At 42.8% G+C, this 18,317-nt stretch overlaps 3 protein-coding genes and 1 pseudogene across 4 annotated transcripts; 3 read left to right on the top strand and 1 right to left on the bottom strand.

The window, feature by feature from the left end:
- Window positions 1-586: 586 nt before the first annotated feature.
- LOC139573428 (trypsin-1-like) lies at window positions 587-16,813 on the bottom strand. Its single transcript, XM_071396849.1, has 7 exons — window positions 16,629-16,813; window positions 2,268-2,395; window positions 1,938-2,088; window positions 1,552-1,802; window positions 1,215-1,351; window positions 956-1,057; window positions 587-767 (listed from the first exon to the last, which is right to left on the bottom strand). Exons 2-7 carry the CDS (start codon window positions 2,347-2,349, stop codon window positions 720-722), a joined length of 771 nt encoding a protein of 256 aa, XP_071252950.1. The 5' UTR covers window positions 2,350-2,395; window positions 16,629-16,813; the 3' UTR covers window positions 587-719.
- Window positions 3,952-6,542, top strand: LOC139572575 (trypsin-1-like; annotated as a pseudogene).
- On the top strand, window positions 10,753-12,202 carry LOC139573429 (trypsin-1-like). The gene is made up of 4 exons (XM_071396850.1): window positions 10,753-11,119; window positions 11,298-11,434; window positions 11,524-11,625; window positions 11,819-12,202. Exons 1-3 carry the CDS (start codon window positions 10,768-10,770, stop codon window positions 11,584-11,586), a joined length of 552 nt encoding a protein of 183 aa, XP_071252951.1. The 5' UTR covers window positions 10,753-10,767; the 3' UTR covers window positions 11,587-11,625; window positions 11,819-12,202.
- LOC139573430 (large ribosomal subunit protein bL17m-like) lies at window positions 16,211-18,000 on the top strand. Of its 2 annotated transcripts, XM_071396851.1 has the most exons (3): window positions 16,211-16,600; window positions 17,381-17,449; window positions 17,617-18,000. In XM_071396851.1, the coding sequence occupies exons 1-3, from the start codon at window positions 16,427-16,429 to the stop codon at window positions 17,875-17,877; spliced, it is 504 nt and encodes a 167-aa protein (XP_071252952.1). In that variant the 5' UTR covers window positions 16,211-16,426; the 3' UTR covers window positions 17,878-18,000. The 2 variants fall into 2 exon arrangements, with proteins under 2 accessions (XP_071252952.1, XP_071252954.1); XM_071396853.1 differs by lacking the exon at window positions 17,381-17,449 and having other exon boundaries at window positions 16,227-16,600.
- The last annotated feature ends 317 nt before the right edge of the window (window positions 18,001-18,317 follow it).

Genomic DNA, 18,317 nt, shown 5'->3' with positions numbered 1-18,317 from the left:
TTTATTTATGATTTTTTGGGTGTAACTCAGTCATGGTCTCAAATGACTATTGAGAGTAAGAATAGTAGAATACACCAGATGCAATAAAGAAAATGTGGCTGTGCATCAGCAGTGTTTCACAGTTTATATTTTTGCTCGGTGTAAAACATTATGTAAGATCTAACCATATTCATGTTGCACTACATAGTATTTCAGTAGCAACACAACTCTCACAGAGAGAATACTCTAAATGGGTATGAAGGAGGAGCAATTATGCCACACTTTTAACATCCCTACATCAGCTATTGTGAGCAGCAACGCATCAATACACAACTATAGAAACAAATCAATGTAATCAATAATGTTCCTTGTTGTATCGATAAAAAAAATGGTTACGCTAGGGTACCATGACACAATGAATTTACCCCCTGTATCTTTTAGTAAGAAAAACGGTATATTCTTGATCCATACTTTAACAATTTGCTGGTGGTTTCTCTGCTAGTTTCTCTGGTGTTTACTAGTAATACTACTTGACATTAAGAGATAGAAAGACCTTTACAAAGATTTCTAAGGACAGTGAGAGTACAAACACAACAGCAAAAAAGTATTTAGTGTTAAATTCTTTATTTATCATAAACATAAATAATGTCTAATCTCCCGTACAAAAGGTGGATGTTGATCTGGAACGGGATGTTGTAGAGTTGTGCGAACGTACTGGACGACCAAAGCTAGGATCAGATTTAGTAGGTGGCCATGGTGCTGGTCAGCCAGTTATTGAAGATGCACACCTGGAGGAAGAGAAGAAGAAGCGAGACATTATTGGACACGCTCAATGGGAGGCAACATGAGAACCATCAATCTATGTTTTATAGACTCAATATCTTATTCCTTCAGGAAACTTAAGGATGTCACATTGATGTATGAATATTGATGTTTTCCTTAAACACAACAGGAAAACTATTTTTTTCTGTCTTACCTTGGCATAGACACCAGGGTTACCGGGCTCGGCACAGCCATAACCCCAAGACACAACACCCTGGAGCTCACCGTTGCACACCACAGGGCCACCAGAGTCACCCTGAGAGAGAGAGAGAGAGAGAGAGAGAGGGGAGACAAGTGATATGAATTGGTTATTTTATTCTCAATTTATTTCTAATCAATTGAATAAGTCAATTTAAAGTCATCCTTGTGGTACCCCTGAATTGAGGTCAGTGTGGTAAGTACGTGGTAAGTACCTGGCAAGAATCCTTGCCTCCCTCCAGGTATCCAGCGCAGAACATGGCATTGGTGATCATGCCAGGGTAGGAGTTGTTACAGTCGCTGTAGGACAGGATGGGGATGTTCAGACACTGCAGCTTGTTGCCATCGGCGGCTGTAAGGAGGGGGATAGAGAGAGAGCGAGAGAGAGAAGGATGGAGGGAGGGAGGATGGTAGAAGGAGGATAGTTATAGTTAGACATAATGACAGTGTTTTTAATAGTAGGTCTACATTTGCTATGCCTGTAAACACACTCAGTCACCATGAAGATGACCAACTGGCACATGTAACCTTTGACCCAGGTTCTGCACTCACTGGAGCTCATGGTGTTGCCCCATCCAGAGACGGTACACATGGTGCCAGCGGGGGCACAGCTGCTGGGCAGAGCAACAGGCTGCACGTAGGTGTTGAGGGTGGCGGGCTTGCTCAGCTTGATCAGCATGATGTCATTGTCGATGTTGTAGGAGCTGTAGTTGGGGTGACGGATCACGCGAGATGAAGAGATGAACTGCTCGCTACCCTCAGTTACCTTGATGTTGTGCTCGCCCAGACGCACCTCCACACGGCTGAAAGAGAGAGAGTTCATGTGAATGTGGAGTTCACTTGTGTCCTTTAGTTTGGCAAAAGTTAAGCTTATCAAATTGTTGCAAGGTGTTATTGACTCAATATGTTGCTAGTAGTTCACTTGGGAGTGTACTTACGACTTGTAGCAGTGAGCAGCAGACACAACCCAGTTCTCATTGACCAGGGAGCCACCACAGAAGTGGTACCCAGAGTTCAGAGACACCTGGTGGGGCTGGGAGTTGGCCTTGCACTCATACCCTCCGACAATCTTGTCGTCCTCCGTGGCGACTGTAAACAGAGAGCAGGCACATTCTTAGCTATATTACCTCAGCTTTTGAGATGGAAAAGCATAGCACTATGATAAATCAACAACAACATATTTCTTAATAACTTCAAAGAAACACATTTGTGATGTTAGTGTCATTACACAGTCCTGTTCTTTTTTCTATGATCATTACTATACTCACAAGCGGCTCCAATGAGCAGAACGAAGACCAGAGAAATCATGGTTGCTGTATGATCCTGTCGATGAAAGGGGCTAATCTGCATCCCTGGTATATATGCAGAATCGGGTGTGCCGCCCCGTTTAATGGAACTGTTTGATTGGTCAAGAGAAAGCCAATCAGAGGCAAAAGGTGCATTGCCAAGGTCAGCAACACAGCTGTGTGGTTCACACGTTGGTATTCTCTTGCAGAAGCTCACAAGGCCAAATTTAGCTTTGTAAACTGGGTTTAAGGGGTTTTGTTGAAAAGTCATACATGGCTCTCTTAAAATCTGACTTTGAATACCTTAGGGCCATGAGTTCATTACATAAGTTATACTGTATGCAGTTAATATACAGTAAAACACTCAAAGTAAGCACACACTTGGGTAGTGTAATGTATTATATTTGGTATTAACACAATATTAAAATAAAGAGTTTTACTTGACAGTAATGGAGGCTGCTGAGGGGAGGACAGCTCATAATAATGGCTGGAACAGAGCAAATGGAATGGGATCAAACACATGGTTTCCAGGAGAGGGACGGAATTAAAACTGTTACATTGGTGCCATTCCACTAACAGAGCTTCAGCCATTACCACCAGCCTGTTCTCCCCAATTAAGGTGCCACAATCTCCTGTGGTTGACACTAGATTAAAGTCTACACCCCGGCTCAACCCTTACCCATAACTCTAACCGTAACCCTAGCTTCATGTCCACATCCTGGCTCAACCCTAACCCTACATTTATGTCCACAGATGCAGGCAAGGCAGTATTGAATGTGTCTATGTCTGTCACCTTGATAACTCAAATTTCTCTCGACCTATGCACCTACAATGTAAACTTTCATTTATAGGCTAGGTTGTAGCAACCTCATGATGGGTATAGGGCAAATTTGAGTATCATGTAGTAGCCTTAACCTATCGCTGTTACATTAAGATAGATGAATGGAATATGAATGACAGTCATCCAATATGCTGTAATAGAAATAAGGCCATGCTCATTAAAAAGGATACAACCCTTTTTTTCAATTTTCGCCTAAAATTACATGCCGAAATCTAACTGCCTGTAGCTCAGGCCCTGAAGCAAGGATATGCATATTCTAGGTACCATTTGAAAGGAAACACTTTGAAGTTTGTGGAAATGTGGAAGGAATGTGGGAGAATATCACAGAATAGATCCCGAAGAAGTTGTGTACTTCACTGTACACTGCAACAACATCTGCGGCCCTGTGCATGTGACTAAGTAAACATCTAATCTACAAAGCTATGGTACAGTAGGCCTTGGGTAGATTGTGTGTGTTCACACACAGCTGTGTTGCAGCCATGTTGAGGTCAAGATACAGTTTGAACTGCAGACAATACTGGTCATCTCAAACTAGCAGTTTTAGTGTACTGTATCACTGTCTTCTGGTAGAAATGAAGGGCTGGATTTCATCCGTATCGCAGAAAATCTGCGTTATAACTCAATTGAAATTTAAAGGCATTTTCCCCTGTTCGCGGAGACGTCATTCACGGTAAATGATGCATATGTCAGCTCATTCGGAAATTACCTTCACATATTAACCCTGACCTTGAATGATACTTCCACAATACGGATTGAATCCAGTCCTAAATCTGGAATTAATAAACAATGTACTGGGACTAATAAAACAACGTTGACCAATACTTAATGAAAAGGTAGGCCTACATTTTGCAAGGGGATTTAACAGGTTTGAGTCTCATTCGCATAGACGTTGGCCTTGGACACAGAGCTAGGATCAGTTGACCCTTCCCGTATCTTAACCTTAAAAACTTTTTAAGTGTAGGGGGCAGTATTTTCGTTTTTGGCTAAAAAACGTACCCATTTGAAACTGCCTATTTCTCAGCCCCCGAAACTAGAATATGCATACAATTGTCAGATTAGGATAGAAAACACTCTAAAGTTTCCAAAACTGTCAACATTTTGTCTGTGAGTTTAACAGAACTGATATTGCAGGCTAAAACCTGAGGAAAATCCAATCAGGAAGTGCCTCTGTTTTTGAGAGAGGAAGTGCCTCTCTGTTCTTATGCATCCCTATCACCCATTTAAAAGGATATCAACCAGATTCCTTTTTCTATGGCTTCCCTAAGGTGTCAACAGCCTTTAGACATAGTTTCAGGCTTTTATTTTGAAAAAATAAATTGTTACTCCCGGTCCTATTGAAAAACCAACACTCCCAGTTGATATATTATCGAATAGATATTTGAAAAACAACCTGAGGATTGATTATAAAAAACGTTTGACATGTTTCTGTGGACATTATGGATATTATCTGGAATTTTTGTCAGCGTTGTCGTGAACGCTTTTTCCTGTGGATTTCTCAGCATAACGCGCAAAACGAACGGAGGTATTTGGATATAAAAATATCTTTATGGAACAAAAGGAACATTTGTTGTCTAACTGGGAGTCTCGTGAGTGAAAACATCCGAAGATCATCAAAGGTAAACGATTAATTTGATTGCTTTTCTGATTTTCGTGACCAAGTTACCTGATGCTAAGTGTACTTAATGTTTTGTCGAGCGATCGATAAACTTGCACAAATGCTTGTATTGCTTTCGCTGTAAAGCATCATTTCAAAATCTGAGACGACAGGTGGATTAACAAAAGGCTAAACTGTGTTTTGCAATATTGCACTTGGGATTTCATGAATATTAATATTTTCTATTAATATTATTTGACTGTGGCGCTATGCTATTCAGCGTTGCTGATGACAATTATCCCGGATCCGGGATGGGTGGTTCAGAAAGGTTAATCAGGTGTCTCTGCAGTCTGGGTACCACTTCTGTGGTGGCTCCCTGATCTCCAGCACATGGTGGTGTCTGCTGCTCACTGCTACAAGTCGTAAGTATCATGTGAACTACTTCCAATATATTGTGTACACCCGTCTAGCGTATTTTGTTCTGTCAACATCTAGGAAAGTTAACCTAATATTATACTGTTTCCATCAGGCCTGTTGTGAGTTTTTTTATCCGACAGGTACTTTACTTGCAAAATAATGTTTGGATGGAAACATGGTTAGTGACAATCTAACTTTGGCTAAACTAAAGGACATAGTTAAATACAAACTCAAAAACTAAGTTAATTAATTGGACCTCTCTCTCTTGCATTTGTTTATTTAATTTAACTAGTCAAGTCAGTTAAGAACAAATTCTTATTTTACAATGACGACCTACTCCGGCCAAACCCTCCCCTAACCCGGACGACATTGGCCCAATTGTCCACTGCCCTATGTGACTCCTGATCACGGCCGGTTGTGATACAGCCCGCGATCGAACCAGGGTCTGTAGTGACACCTCTAGCACTGAGATGCATTGCCTTAGACTGCTGCGCCACTCAGGAGTATTCATAGAATCTTCTGATCTTCTCATGTGGAGGTGCGTCTGGGCGAGCACAACATCAAGGTGACTGAGGGTAGCGAGCAGTTCATCTCTTCATCCCGCGTGATCTGTCACCCCAACTACAGCACCATGCGCTCCGGTGAGTACAGAACCTGGGTCAAAGGTTACATGCGCCAGTTGGTCATCTTCATGGTGACTGAGTTTTTTCTCTCTCACTCACTCACTCACTCACTCACTCACTCACTCACTCACTCACTCACTCACTCACTCACTCACACACTCACTCACACACTCACTCACACACTCACACACAGCAACAAGCTGCAGTGCCTGAACATCCCCATCCTGTCCTACAGCGATGCCATGTTCTGCGCTGGATACCTGGAGGGAGGCAAGGACTCTTGCCAGGTACATACCACACTGACCTCAATTCAGTGGTACCACAATGATGACTTTAAATGTACTTTTTCAGTTCAATTAATACAAAGATATGAGTTGTATATAACTTGATGGTTCATATACTAACGGTCTGTTTTATATATTCAAATCAAAATGTATTTGTCACATGCGCCGAATACAATAGGTGTAGACCTTACAGTGAAATGCTTACTTACAAGCCCTTAACCAACAACGCAGTTTTAAGAGAAATACCTAAAAAAAAGTAGGAGACAAGAATAAGCAGTAAAATAAAAATAGCGGAGCTATATACAGTGGGTACCGGTACAGCGTCAATGTGCAGGGGCACCGGTGTCGAGGTAATTGAGGTAATATGTACATGTAGGTAGAGTTATTAAAGTTACTATGCATAGATAATAACAGAGTAGCAGCAGCGTAGAAGGCAATGCAAATAGTCTGGGTAGCCATTTGATTAGATGTTCAGGAGCTGTTTAGAAGCCTCTTGGACCTAGGACTTGGCGCTCCAGTACCGCTTGCCGTGCGGTAGCAGAGAGAACAGTCTATGACTATGATGGATGGAGACTTTGAACATTTTTAGGGCCTTCCTCTGACTCCGCCTGGTATAGAGGTCCTGAATGGCAGGAAGCTTGGCCCTGGTGATATACTAGGCTGTACGCACCACCCTCTGTAGTGCCTTGCGGTCTGAGGCCGAGCAGTTGCCATAACAAGCAGTGATGCAACCCGTCAGGATGCTCTCGATGGTGCAGCTGTAAAACCTTTTGAGGATCTGAGGACCCATGCCAAATCTTTTCAGACTCCTGAGGGGGAATACGTTTTGTTGTGTCCTCATCACCACTGTCTTGGTGTGCTTGGACCATGTTAGTTTGTTGGTGATGTGGACGCCAAGGAACTTGAAGCTCTCAACCGGCTCAGTCCTCCTTCTCCTTAGTCTTGATCACGTTGAGGGAGAGTGTGTTGTCTTTGCACCCCATGGTCAGGTCTCTGACCTCCTCCCTATAGGGTGTCTCATCATTGTCGGTGATCAGGCCTACCCCAGTTCTGTCATCGGCAAACTTAAAGATGTTGTTCGAGTCGTGCCTGGCCGTAGAGTCATGAGTGAACAGGGAGCGCAGGAGGGGACTATGCACGCACCCCTGAGGGGCCCCTGTGTTGAGGATCAGCGTGGCAGATGTGTTGTTACCTACTCTTACCACCTGGGGGCAGCCGTCAGGAAGTCCAGGATCCAGTTGCAGAGGGAGGTGTTTAGTCCTAGGATCCTTAGCTTCGTGATTAGCTTTGAGGGTACTATGGTGTTGAACGCTGAGCTGTAGTCAATGAATAGCATTCTCACATAAGTGTTCCTTTGTGAAAGGGCAGTGTGGAATGCAATAGAGATTTCATAATTTGTGGATCTGTTGGGGCGGTGTGCAAATTGGAGTGGGTCTAGGTTTCTTGGATAATGGTGTTGATGTGAGCCATGACCAGCCTTTCAAAACATTTCATGGCTACAGACGTGAGTGCTACGGGTCGGTAGACATTTAGGCAGGTTACCTTAGTATTCTTGGGCACAGGGACTATGGGGGTCTGCTTGAAACATGTTGGTATTACATACTCAGACAGGGAGAGGTTGAAAATGTCAGTGAAGACACTTGCCAGTTAGTCAGCACATGCTCAGAGTAAACGTCCTGGTAATCCATCTGGCCCTGCGGCCTTGTGAATGTTGACCTGTTTAAAGATCTTACTCACATTGGCTGCGGAGCTCGTGATCACACAATCATCCGGAACAACTGATGCTCTCATGCATGTTTCAGTGTAACTTGCCTCGAAGCAAGCATAGAAGTTATTTAGCGTGTCTGGTAGGCTCGTGTCACTGGGCAGCTCACGGCTGTGCTTCCTTTTGTAGTCTGTAATAGTTTACATGCCCTGGCATATCCGATGAGCGTCGGACCCGGTGTAGTACGATTCGATCTTAGCCCTATATTGATGCTTTGCCTGTTTGATAGTTCGTCGGAAGGCATTGCGGGATTTCTTATAAGCTTCCGGGTTAGAGTCCCGCTCCTTGAAAGCGGCAGCTCTACTCTTTTGTTCAGTCCAAATGTTGCCTGTAATCCATGGCTTCTGGTTGGGGTATGTACGTACAGTCACTGTAGGGACAACACGTTATCAATTAACTTATTGATGAAGCCAGTGACTGATGTGGTGTACTCCTCAATGCCATCGGAAGAATCCCGGAACATATTCCAGTCTGTGCTGGCAAAACAGTCCTGTAGTTTAGCATCTGCTTCATCTGACCACTTTTTTATAGGCCGAGTCACTGGTGCTTCCTGCTTAAATTTTAGCTTGTAAGCAGGAATCAGGAGAATAGAATTATGGTCAGTTTTGCCAAATGGAGGGCGAGGGAGAGCTTTGTACGCATCTCTGTGTGTGGAGTGAAGGTGGTCTTGAATTTTTTTCCCTCTGGTTGCACATTTAACATGCTGATAGAAATTAGGTAATACTGATTCCCTGCATTAAAGTCCCTGGCCATTAGGAGCACCGCCTCTGGATGAGGGTTTTCATGTTTGCTTATGGCGGTATACAGCTCATTGAGTGCTGTTTTAGTGCCAGCGTCGGTCTGTGGTGGTATGTAGACAGCTACAAAAAATACAGATGAAAACCCTCTAGGTAGATAGTGTGGTCTACAGCTTACCATGAGATACTCTACCTCAGGCGAGCAAAACTTTGAGACTTCCTTAGATATCATGCACCAGCTGTTGTTTACAAATATACATAGGCCCCCGCCCGTGTCTTACCAGAGGCTGCTGTTCTGTCCTGCCGATAGTGTATAACCCGCCAGCTGTTTGTTATTAATATCGTTGTTCAGCCACGACTCGATATTAGATATTACCGTTTTTCAAGTCCCGTTGGTAGGATATACGTGCTTTCAGTTCGGCCAATTTATTTTCCAGCAATTGAACGTTGGCTAACAGTACATATGGCAAAGACAGATTAGGCACTCGTCGCCTGAACCTCACAAGGCACCCAATATCTTTCCACGAAATCTGTTTCTTTCTCCAGCGAATGATGGGGATGAGGGCCTGTTCGGGTGTTTGGAGTATATCCTTCCCGTCCGACTCATTAAGAATGTGAAATGTCAGAATAATAGTAGAGAGAATTATTTATTTCAGCTTTTATTTTTTTCATCACATTCCCAGTGGTTCAGAAGTGTACATACACTCAATTAGTATTTGGTAGCATTGCCTTTAAATTGTTTAACTTGGGTCAAACATTTTGGGTAGCCTTCCACAAGGTTCCCACAATAAGTTGGGTGAATTTTGGCCCATTCCTCCTGACAGAGCTGGTGTAACTGAGTCAGATTTGTAGGACTCCTTGCTCGCATACACTTTTTCAGATCTGCCCACAAACTTTCTATAGGATTGAGGTCAGGGCTTTGTGATGGCCACTCCAATACCTTGACTTTGTTGTCCTTAAGCCATTTTGCCACACCTTTGAAGGTATGCTTGAGGTCATTGTCCATTATCATTGTCATTGTCCAGCTATTTTGTGAAGTGCACCAGTCCCTCCTGCAGCAAAGTACCCCCACAACATGATGCTGCCACCCCGTGCTTCACAGTTGGGATGGTGTTCTTCGGCTTGCAAGCCTCCCCCTTTTTCCTCCAAACATAACAATGGTCATTATGGCCAAACAGTTCTATTTTTGTTTCATCAGACCAGAGGACATTTCTCCAAAAAGTATGATCTTTGTCCCCATGTGCAGTTGCAAACCGTAGTCTGGCTTTTTTATGGCGGTTTTGGAGAAGTGGCTTCTTCCTTGCTGAGCGGCCTTTCAGGTTATGTCAATATAGGACTAATTTTACTGTGGATATAGATACTTTTGTACCTGTTTCCTCCAGCGTCTTCACAAGGTCCTTTGCTGTTGTTCTGGGATTGATTTGCACTTTTTGCACCAAAGCACGTTCATCTCTAGGAGACAGAACGCGTCTCCTTCCTGAGCGGTATGACGGCTGCGTGGTCCCATGGTGTTTATATTTGCGTACTGTTGTTTGTACAGATGAACGTGGTACTTTCAGGCATTTGGAAATTGCTCCCAAGGATGAACCAGACTTGTGGATGTCTACAATTTTTTTCTGAGGTCTTGGCTGATTTCTATTGATTTTCCCATGATGTCAAGCAAAGAGGCACTGAGTTTGAAGGTAGGCCTCCAATTGACTCAAATTATGTCAATTAGCCTAACAGATGCTTATAAAGCCATGACATCATTTTCTGGAATTTTCCAAGCTGTTTAAAGGCACAGTCAACTTAGTGTATGTCAACTTCTGACCCACTGGAATTGTGATAGTGAGTTATAAGTGAAATAATCTGTCTGTAAACAATTGTTGGACAAATTACTTGTGTCATGCACAAAGTAGATGTCCTAACCGACTTGCCAAAACTATAGTTTGTTCACAAGAATTTTGTGGAGTGGTTGAAAAACTAGTTTTAATGACTCCAACCTAAGTGTATGTAAACTTCCGACTTCAACTGTACCTGAAGTATCCTATGTGCTTATAGATGAGTAAGACTTCCATTTAATGAATACATTCAATATGTGTATTGGTAAATCAAGCTGCCTCACCCTACAGAAACAGGAGATAGGCTCCAGTTCCTATGAGCCGTTCCGGCTCGCACACGCCAAGGCTTGTACAAGGTTATTTACATGTCTGTCATGGCTTAACAACATCCGATCATCCAGATGATATCATGCAGTTCACTTCACCTGCACCCCAAGGCTCAGCACAGAACACCGTCAAGTGATGAAAGACTTTCCTTTCCCTCTTTCTCTTTCACCCTGAGCTGTGTGGAGGTGTGTCTGGGTGAGCACAACGTTGACAGGACTGAAGGTAAGGAGCAATTAATCTCTTATTCCCATGTCATCCCCCACCCCAACTACAGCTCCTACAACATCGACAATGACATCATGCTGATCAAGCTGAGCAAGCCCGCCACCCTCAACACCTACGTGCAGCCTGTTGCTCTGCCCAGCAGCTGTGCCCCCGCTGGCACCATGTGTACCGTCTCTGGATGGGGCAACACCATGAGCTCCAGTGAGTACAGCAATAACGGCAACATGTTAATGTATTTTGGGGCTATGTTAAAAAATATACTTGGTCAGGTAACCATTGCCAGTGTTAAAATGTAAATGATCCATAATTGACATGTTCTGCCTTTAATTTCCTCTTCTTTCTTTCTATTCATTCTTTAATTTTTCATCCATCCTTACAGCCGCCGATAGCAACAAGCTTCAGTGTCTGAACATCCCCATCCTGTCCTACAGCGACTGTAACAACTCCTACCCTGGCCAGATCACTAACGCCATGTTCTGTGCTGGATTCCTGGAGGGAGGCAAGGACTCTTGCCAGGTACTACTGACCAGCTTATCAAAACTATTAGGACCGAAAATACAGTATAGAGAAGCAGTGAAGTAAATCTCTCATTGTCTCTCTCTCAGGGTGACTCCGGTGGCCCCGTGGTGTGCAACGGTGAGCTCCAGGGTGTTGTGTTCTGGGGATAGGGCTGTGCCGAGCCCGGTAACCCTGGTGTCTATGCCAAGGTAAGAATATAGGCTTCTGCTGCTAAGTTTGTGGGATAAAGCATCAAGTAGTTTGTGTGACAGCATTCCTTTATATTAGACCATTGGCTCATCCCTGTCACAACGACATGTTTCTAACTTCAATAGTACCAACTTTATCCCAGGTCTACAGTGACTTGTCCCTGTGTCCACTGATGTCTCCCATCTTCTCCAGGTGTGCATATTTAGTAACTGGCTGACCAGCACCATAGCCACCTACTAAGTCTGATCCTAGCTTTGGTCCTTCAATACAGTCCCACACCTCTACAACATCCTGTGCGGTTCAACATCCACATTTGTTTTCATGACAAATAAAGCATTTAACACTAAATACTTTTTTCTGTTGTGTTTGTACTCTCACTCTCCTTAGAAATCTTTGTAAAGGTCTTTCAATCTTCTCATGTCAAGTAGTTTTACCAGTAACCACCAGCAAATTGTTTAAGTATGGATCTTTTCTTACTAAAATATGCATGCGGTAAATTCATTGTGTCATGGTACCCTACCTTAACAATTTGATTTGTATCAATACAGCAAGATACAACAAGGTACATTATTGATTACATTGATTTGTTTCTATAGTTGTGTATTGATGCGTTGCTGCTCACAATAGCTGATGTAGGGATGTTAAAAGTGTGGCATAATTGCTCCTCCTTCATACCCATTTAGAGTATTCTCTCTGTGAGAGTTGTGTTGCTACTGAAATACTATGTAGTGCAACATGAATATGGTTAGATCTTACATAATGTTTGTATATTGGGTTGCATGATTTAGAGTCAATACCCCTTGAATATGCATCAGTCAGACTGAGTCTAGATGCTAAATACTGTACTTCAATATTCACAGTGAGAGATTTCATAACCTCCATTATTGAGAGGGACAATCAGAGGCATCAGAGTTCCCCAACATTCAGGGCTTAGCCCTGGGCCATCACATGACAATATCTGCATATTAATGAATAAGAGGTGCTTGGCTATAAATATCTATTATAAGGTTGTAATTCACTTCAGGACATATGAAAGCCATACACTAGGGGAGAGTGGGGTAAGTTGAGCCACTCTCGTTTCTAGGAAACCATACACAATGTTAATCATTTGACCAAATATTTACAAAAAAGCATTTCATTTCATTGAGTCTGTGAAGTAAGAAACCACATGGAAAAAGTGGTAAGCAAGTTAGGTCCAAAAAAGTCTAATGTATTTATTGTGTTAGAGGTTTCATGACGCTTTCAAGGAATTATAGCTGGGATATGAGGTATCAAAAGGGCCTGGCCTATGTTCAAAGTATTTTAAAAAACACTAGGTGGTAAGCCTTTGTTGAAAGATGCTTAAAATTATTAAAAGACAAAACGTGATTGTGATGAATTGTGTTTTTAAAAACGGTACTAGTGAGATTTCATTCAGTCCAGAAATGTGTAGCCAGCTTGACTTACCCTGTCCTGCAGCTAAACTTACCCCATACCTGAAGTAAGTTGTGCCAAGAAACCACTTTTTTAAAATGATTATAACATCCGGAAATATATGTAGATATTAATATATGTAGATATTTATTTATTTAAATATAGATACTATATTTCCCTTGATGGAGTGATGCTGAGAAACTGCTGATTATTTTGGTTATGCATCTGGGACCATTCGGAATACAATAAAATATATATATATATACAGTACCAGTCAAAAGTTTGGACAGAGATTCTTTATTTTTACTATTTTCTACTTTGTAGAATACATTTACATTTACATTTAAGTCATTTAGCAGACGCTCTTATCCAGAGCGACTTACAAATTGGTGCATTCACCTTATGATATCCAGTGGAACAACCACTTTACAATAGTGCATCTAACTCTTTTAAGGGGGGGGGGGTTAGAAGGATTACTTTATCCTATCCTAGGTATTCCTTAAAGAGGTGGGGTTTCAGGTGTCTCCGGAAGGTGGTGATTGACTCCGTTGACCTGGCGTCGTGAGGGAGTTTGTTCCACCATTGGGGTGCCAGAGCAGCGAACAGTTTTGACTGGGCTGAGCGGGAACTGTACTTCCTCAGAGGTAGGGAGGCGAGCAGGCCAGAGGTGGATGAACGCAGTGCCCTTGTTTGGGTGTAGGGCCTGATCAGAGCCTGAAGGTACGGAGGTGCCGTTCCCCTCACAGCTCCGTAGGCAAGCACCATGGTCTTGTAGCGGATGCGAGCTTCAACTGGAAGCCAGTGGAGAGAGCGGAGGAGCGGGGTGACGTGAGAGAACTTGGGAAGGTTGAACACCAGACGGGCTGCGGCATTCTGGATGAGTTGTAGGGGTTTAATGGCACAGGCAGGGAGCCCAGCCAACAGCGAGTTGCAGTAATCCAGACGGGAGATGACAAGTGCCTGGATTAGGACCTGCGCCGCTTCCTGTGTGAGGCAGGGTCGTACTCTGCGAATGTTGTAGAGCATGAACCTACAGGAACGGGTCACCGCCTTGATGTTAGTTAAGAACGACAGGGTGTTGTCCAGGATCACGCCAAGGTTCTTAGCACTCTGGGAGGAGGACACAATGGAGTTGTAAACCGTGATGGCGAGATCATGGAACGGGCAGTCCTTCCCCGGGAGGAAGAGCAGCTCCGTCTTGCCGAGGTTCAGCTTGAGGTGGTGATCCGTCATCCACACTGATATGTCTGCCAGACATGCAGAATAATAGTGACAACATCAAAACTATGAAATAACACATATGTAATCATGTAGTAAGCAAAAAAAGTGTTAAACAAATTAAAAATATTTTATATTTGATATTCTGGGGGCGGCAGGTAGCCTAGTGGCCAGTAACCGAAAGGTTGCTCGATCGAATCCCCGCGCTAACAAGGTAAAAATCTGTCGTTCTGCCCCTGAACAAGTCAGTTAACCCACTGTTCCTAGGCTGTCATTGTAAAGAAGAATTTGTACTTAACTGACTTACCTAGTTAAATAAAACAATTATTCAAAGTAGCCACCCTTTGCCTTGTTGACAGCTTTGCATGCTCTTAGCATTCTCTCAACCAGCTTCATGAGGTAGTCACCTGGAATGCATTTCAATTAACATGTGTGCCTTGTTAATTTGTGGAATTTCTTTCCTTCTTAATGCGTTTCAGTCAAACAGTTGTGTTATGACCAGGTAGGGGTGGTATACAGAAGATAGCCCTATTTGGTAAAAGACCAAGTCCATATTGTGGCAAAAACAGCTCAAAAAAGCAAAGAGAAATGAAAGTCCATCATTACTTTAAGACATGAAGGCCGGTCAATACGGAAAATGTCAAGAACTTTGAAAGTTTCTTCAAGTGCAGTTGCAAAACCCATCAAGCGCTATGATGAAACTGGAGGACCGCCACAGGAAAGGAAGACCCAGAGTTACCTCTGCTGCAGAGGACAAGTTTGTTAGAGTTACCAGCCTCAGAAATTGCAGCCCAAATAAATGCTTCACAGAGTTCAAGTAACAGACACATCTCAACATCAACTGTTCAGAGGAGACTGTTTGAATCGGGCCTTCATGGTCGAATTGCTGCAAAGAAACCACTACTAAAGGACACCAATAAGAAGAAGATACTTGGTTGGGACAAGAAACACGAGCAATGGACATTAGACCAGTGGAAATCTGTATTTTGGTCTGAGGAGTCAAAATGTGAGATTTTTGGTTCCAACCGCATGTCTTTGTGAGATGCAGAGTAGGTGAACGGATGATCTCCGCATTCATGGTTCCCACTGTGAAGCATGGAGGAGGAGATGTGATGATGTGGGGGTGCTTTGCTGGTGACACTGTCTGTGAGTTATTTAGAATTCAAGGCACACTTAACCAGCATGGCTACTACAGCATTATGCAGCGATACGCCATCCCATCTGGTTTGCCCTTAGTGGGACTATCATTTGTTTTTCAACAGGACAATGACCCAAAACACACTTCCAGGCTGTGTAAGGGCTATTTGACAAAGAAGGAGAGTGATGGAGTGCTGCATCAGATAACCTGGCCTCCACAATCACCCAACCTCAACCCAATTGAGATGGTTTGGGATGAGTTGGAACGCAGAGTGAAAGAAAAGCATCCAAAAAGTGCTCAGCATATGTGGGAACTCCTTCAAGACTTTTGGAAAAGCATTCCACGTGAAGCTGGTTGAGAGAATACCAAGAGTGTGCAAAGCTGCCATCAAGGCAAAGGGTGGCTACTTTGAAGAATCTAAAATATATCTTGATTTGATTCGTTTAACACTTTTTTGGTTACTGCATTATTCCATATGTGGTTTTTTTCATAGTTGTGATGTCTTAACTATTATTCTACAACGTAGAAAATTGTAAATATAAATAAAATAATGAGTAGGTGTGTTCAAAATTTTGACTGGTACTGTATATCTATGCTATTTGTCATCATATATCGTAGATAAATAGGTTATTTAAATATGTACACTTATTTCCGATTACATTTCCTAATCAGAAATTAACTTTTTTTTTTTTTACATTTTGAAATATCTCTACGCAACATAGAAAGACCTGATATCTAATAACAAAACAACAATTAATGAATTAATGACAACTAGAAACAAATAGAATACATTTGAGGCGGAACCATTTAATCCTAAAGTGGAACTATTTTTCACCCACACAGACTGTGATAACTGATGCACCGGCAATGTCAAAGTTGTCACGTTAAGCGACCTCGGGGATGTATTAATGATCACATAAACCTAATTTAAACGAGAATAACCTTCGTTAGAAACATCGGTTTACATTTTTAAAGGCCGGCTTGATTCCTTTTTTCTTTCTAGCCTCTTGTAGGCGTCAGAACTCGACAAGATGCGCCTCAACATTCAGATGTTGATATCCCATGGCCGGGTGGCCCGTAAAATGGGTCTCGGTCCAGAGTCCCGAATAAACATGCTTCGGAACATTCTTACCGGCCTCGTTCGACACGAGAGGATAGAGACCACCCGAGGCAGAGCAGACGAAGTTCGATTCTATGCTGAAAAGGTGAGGACATGTTACATGGTAACGTTACCCTTTTACGCAGCTCAACAAAGTTGCTTCTCCAGTAATTCAAAGGCTGGCTGATGGCGATATTGAGTCGTTTCATCTTACCGTCCAAAAGGAATGTATGCAGCCGGCTATACACGTGTATACCCCTTCAGCCAATCAAACCAGGGGTGAAAAAAATGGACTGCTCCAACCTGATTGGCAACATCCGGAACAACCTGATTGGCAACATCCGGAACACAAACATTGTGTTTCATAAGGAAAGTATGTTTTTTTCCACCTCGCAATTAAATTGAGTTAAGGAGGTAATTGACTCCTTTGCAACCTGAATGGAGAATATGTTATGTACAACCCGTTCCATAGGGGATATGAGTGTATAGCTGGCTACATAGATTCCCTTTGGACAGTAAGATGAAGCGACTCTATTGTCATCTGCCAGCCTTTGGGCTACTACACTAGTTGACTAAACTCAACTCCATGGCGAAGGAAGTTTCTGATGAACTATGGAGTTGAGCAGAGTCCTGGCTTTGTGAAATTCAGCTCTGACTACATTGATTTGCCCAAGATCAATAGTAAATTATGAAACGCTTACCGTGTACCTATGGTTGTCCTATGTAGATGTGTGCCTTTGTTTGCTGAAATCCATACTTTTTAATTTAACTCCATGGTTATATTTGTTTGATTTAGTCAGCTACTTCTCAACCATCCCTGTTTAGTAGGCTGCTGTAGTTTTTGACAGCTTGTGACGTTGTTGACCAATGTGATGTTGTTTTGCAGTTGATTGACTATGCCAAGAAGGGAGACACTGACGAGAAAGCGATGAAAATGGCAAATTTCTGGCTCACAGTAAATGTTCTTTATGATCTTTGTTAGTATTTTAATGTACTCCGACCAAGTCAGACTGTCCCAATGTCCCCAGCTTTGTTGTACTATTATCTACCAGATTAGTATGAGTGTGTTCCTAGTTCTTTCAGTCAGTCATCATCCCGTCTCTCTCTCTCCTGTGGTTTAAGGAAAAGGATTTGATCCCAAAGCTCTTCAAGGTCCTGGCTCCCAGGTTTGAGACCCAGCCCAAAGCCTACACCCGGATGGCCCGCATTCCCAACAGGGAGAACCTGGACAAGGCTGCTATGGCTGTGCTGGAGTATAAAGGCAACCCGTTCCCACCTCTCCAGACCGCCAAACGAGACAATGAACTCATACTAATCAACCAGCTCCTCAAAGGCTACAGAGAAGAGCGGGTACAGCAGGCAGCAGCCAAGGTTGAGGCATGATGCAACCAGCCACACACTGACATTACATGTGTTACTGTATTGTATTTGTATTTGACTTTCTATGGACCCCACTGAACATGAGATGATGTTGTGTGTCAAAATAAATGTGATTGTTTGACAATGTTACGCGTTCTGTTTATGGCACTAGTGTGAATTTAACAGATGTGCTTAAATCAGAAACAGGTTTGATATGCTATTATTATTCCCTCTACCGGTTCAGAAACATGTCCCCCAAACTTTTCATTATCATCATGGTTGATGTCCTGTGTTTAATCTCTACTGATTCAGAATAAACAGAGAGTGGCAAGGTGTTTTATGAACGCAACCACCTTCAGCCAGGCATAATCACACTCATCATGAGTTTCCCCATTCAATTTGTTTAGATTCAAACTGTTTTGTTATTAAGAGCTGCTGTAGAGGTTGGTTTTTACATACTGGTA

The sequence above is a fragment of the Salvelinus alpinus genome, chromosome 4 (genome assembly GCF_045679555.1).
Source record: "Salvelinus alpinus chromosome 4, SLU_Salpinus.1, whole genome shotgun sequence".
In the NCBI taxonomy this organism is placed as follows: Eukaryota; Metazoa; Chordata; class Actinopteri; order Salmoniformes; family Salmonidae; genus Salvelinus; species Salvelinus alpinus.
Note: the sequence above shows the minus strand (reverse complement) of the source record. Positions and strands in the feature narration are given on the sequence as shown.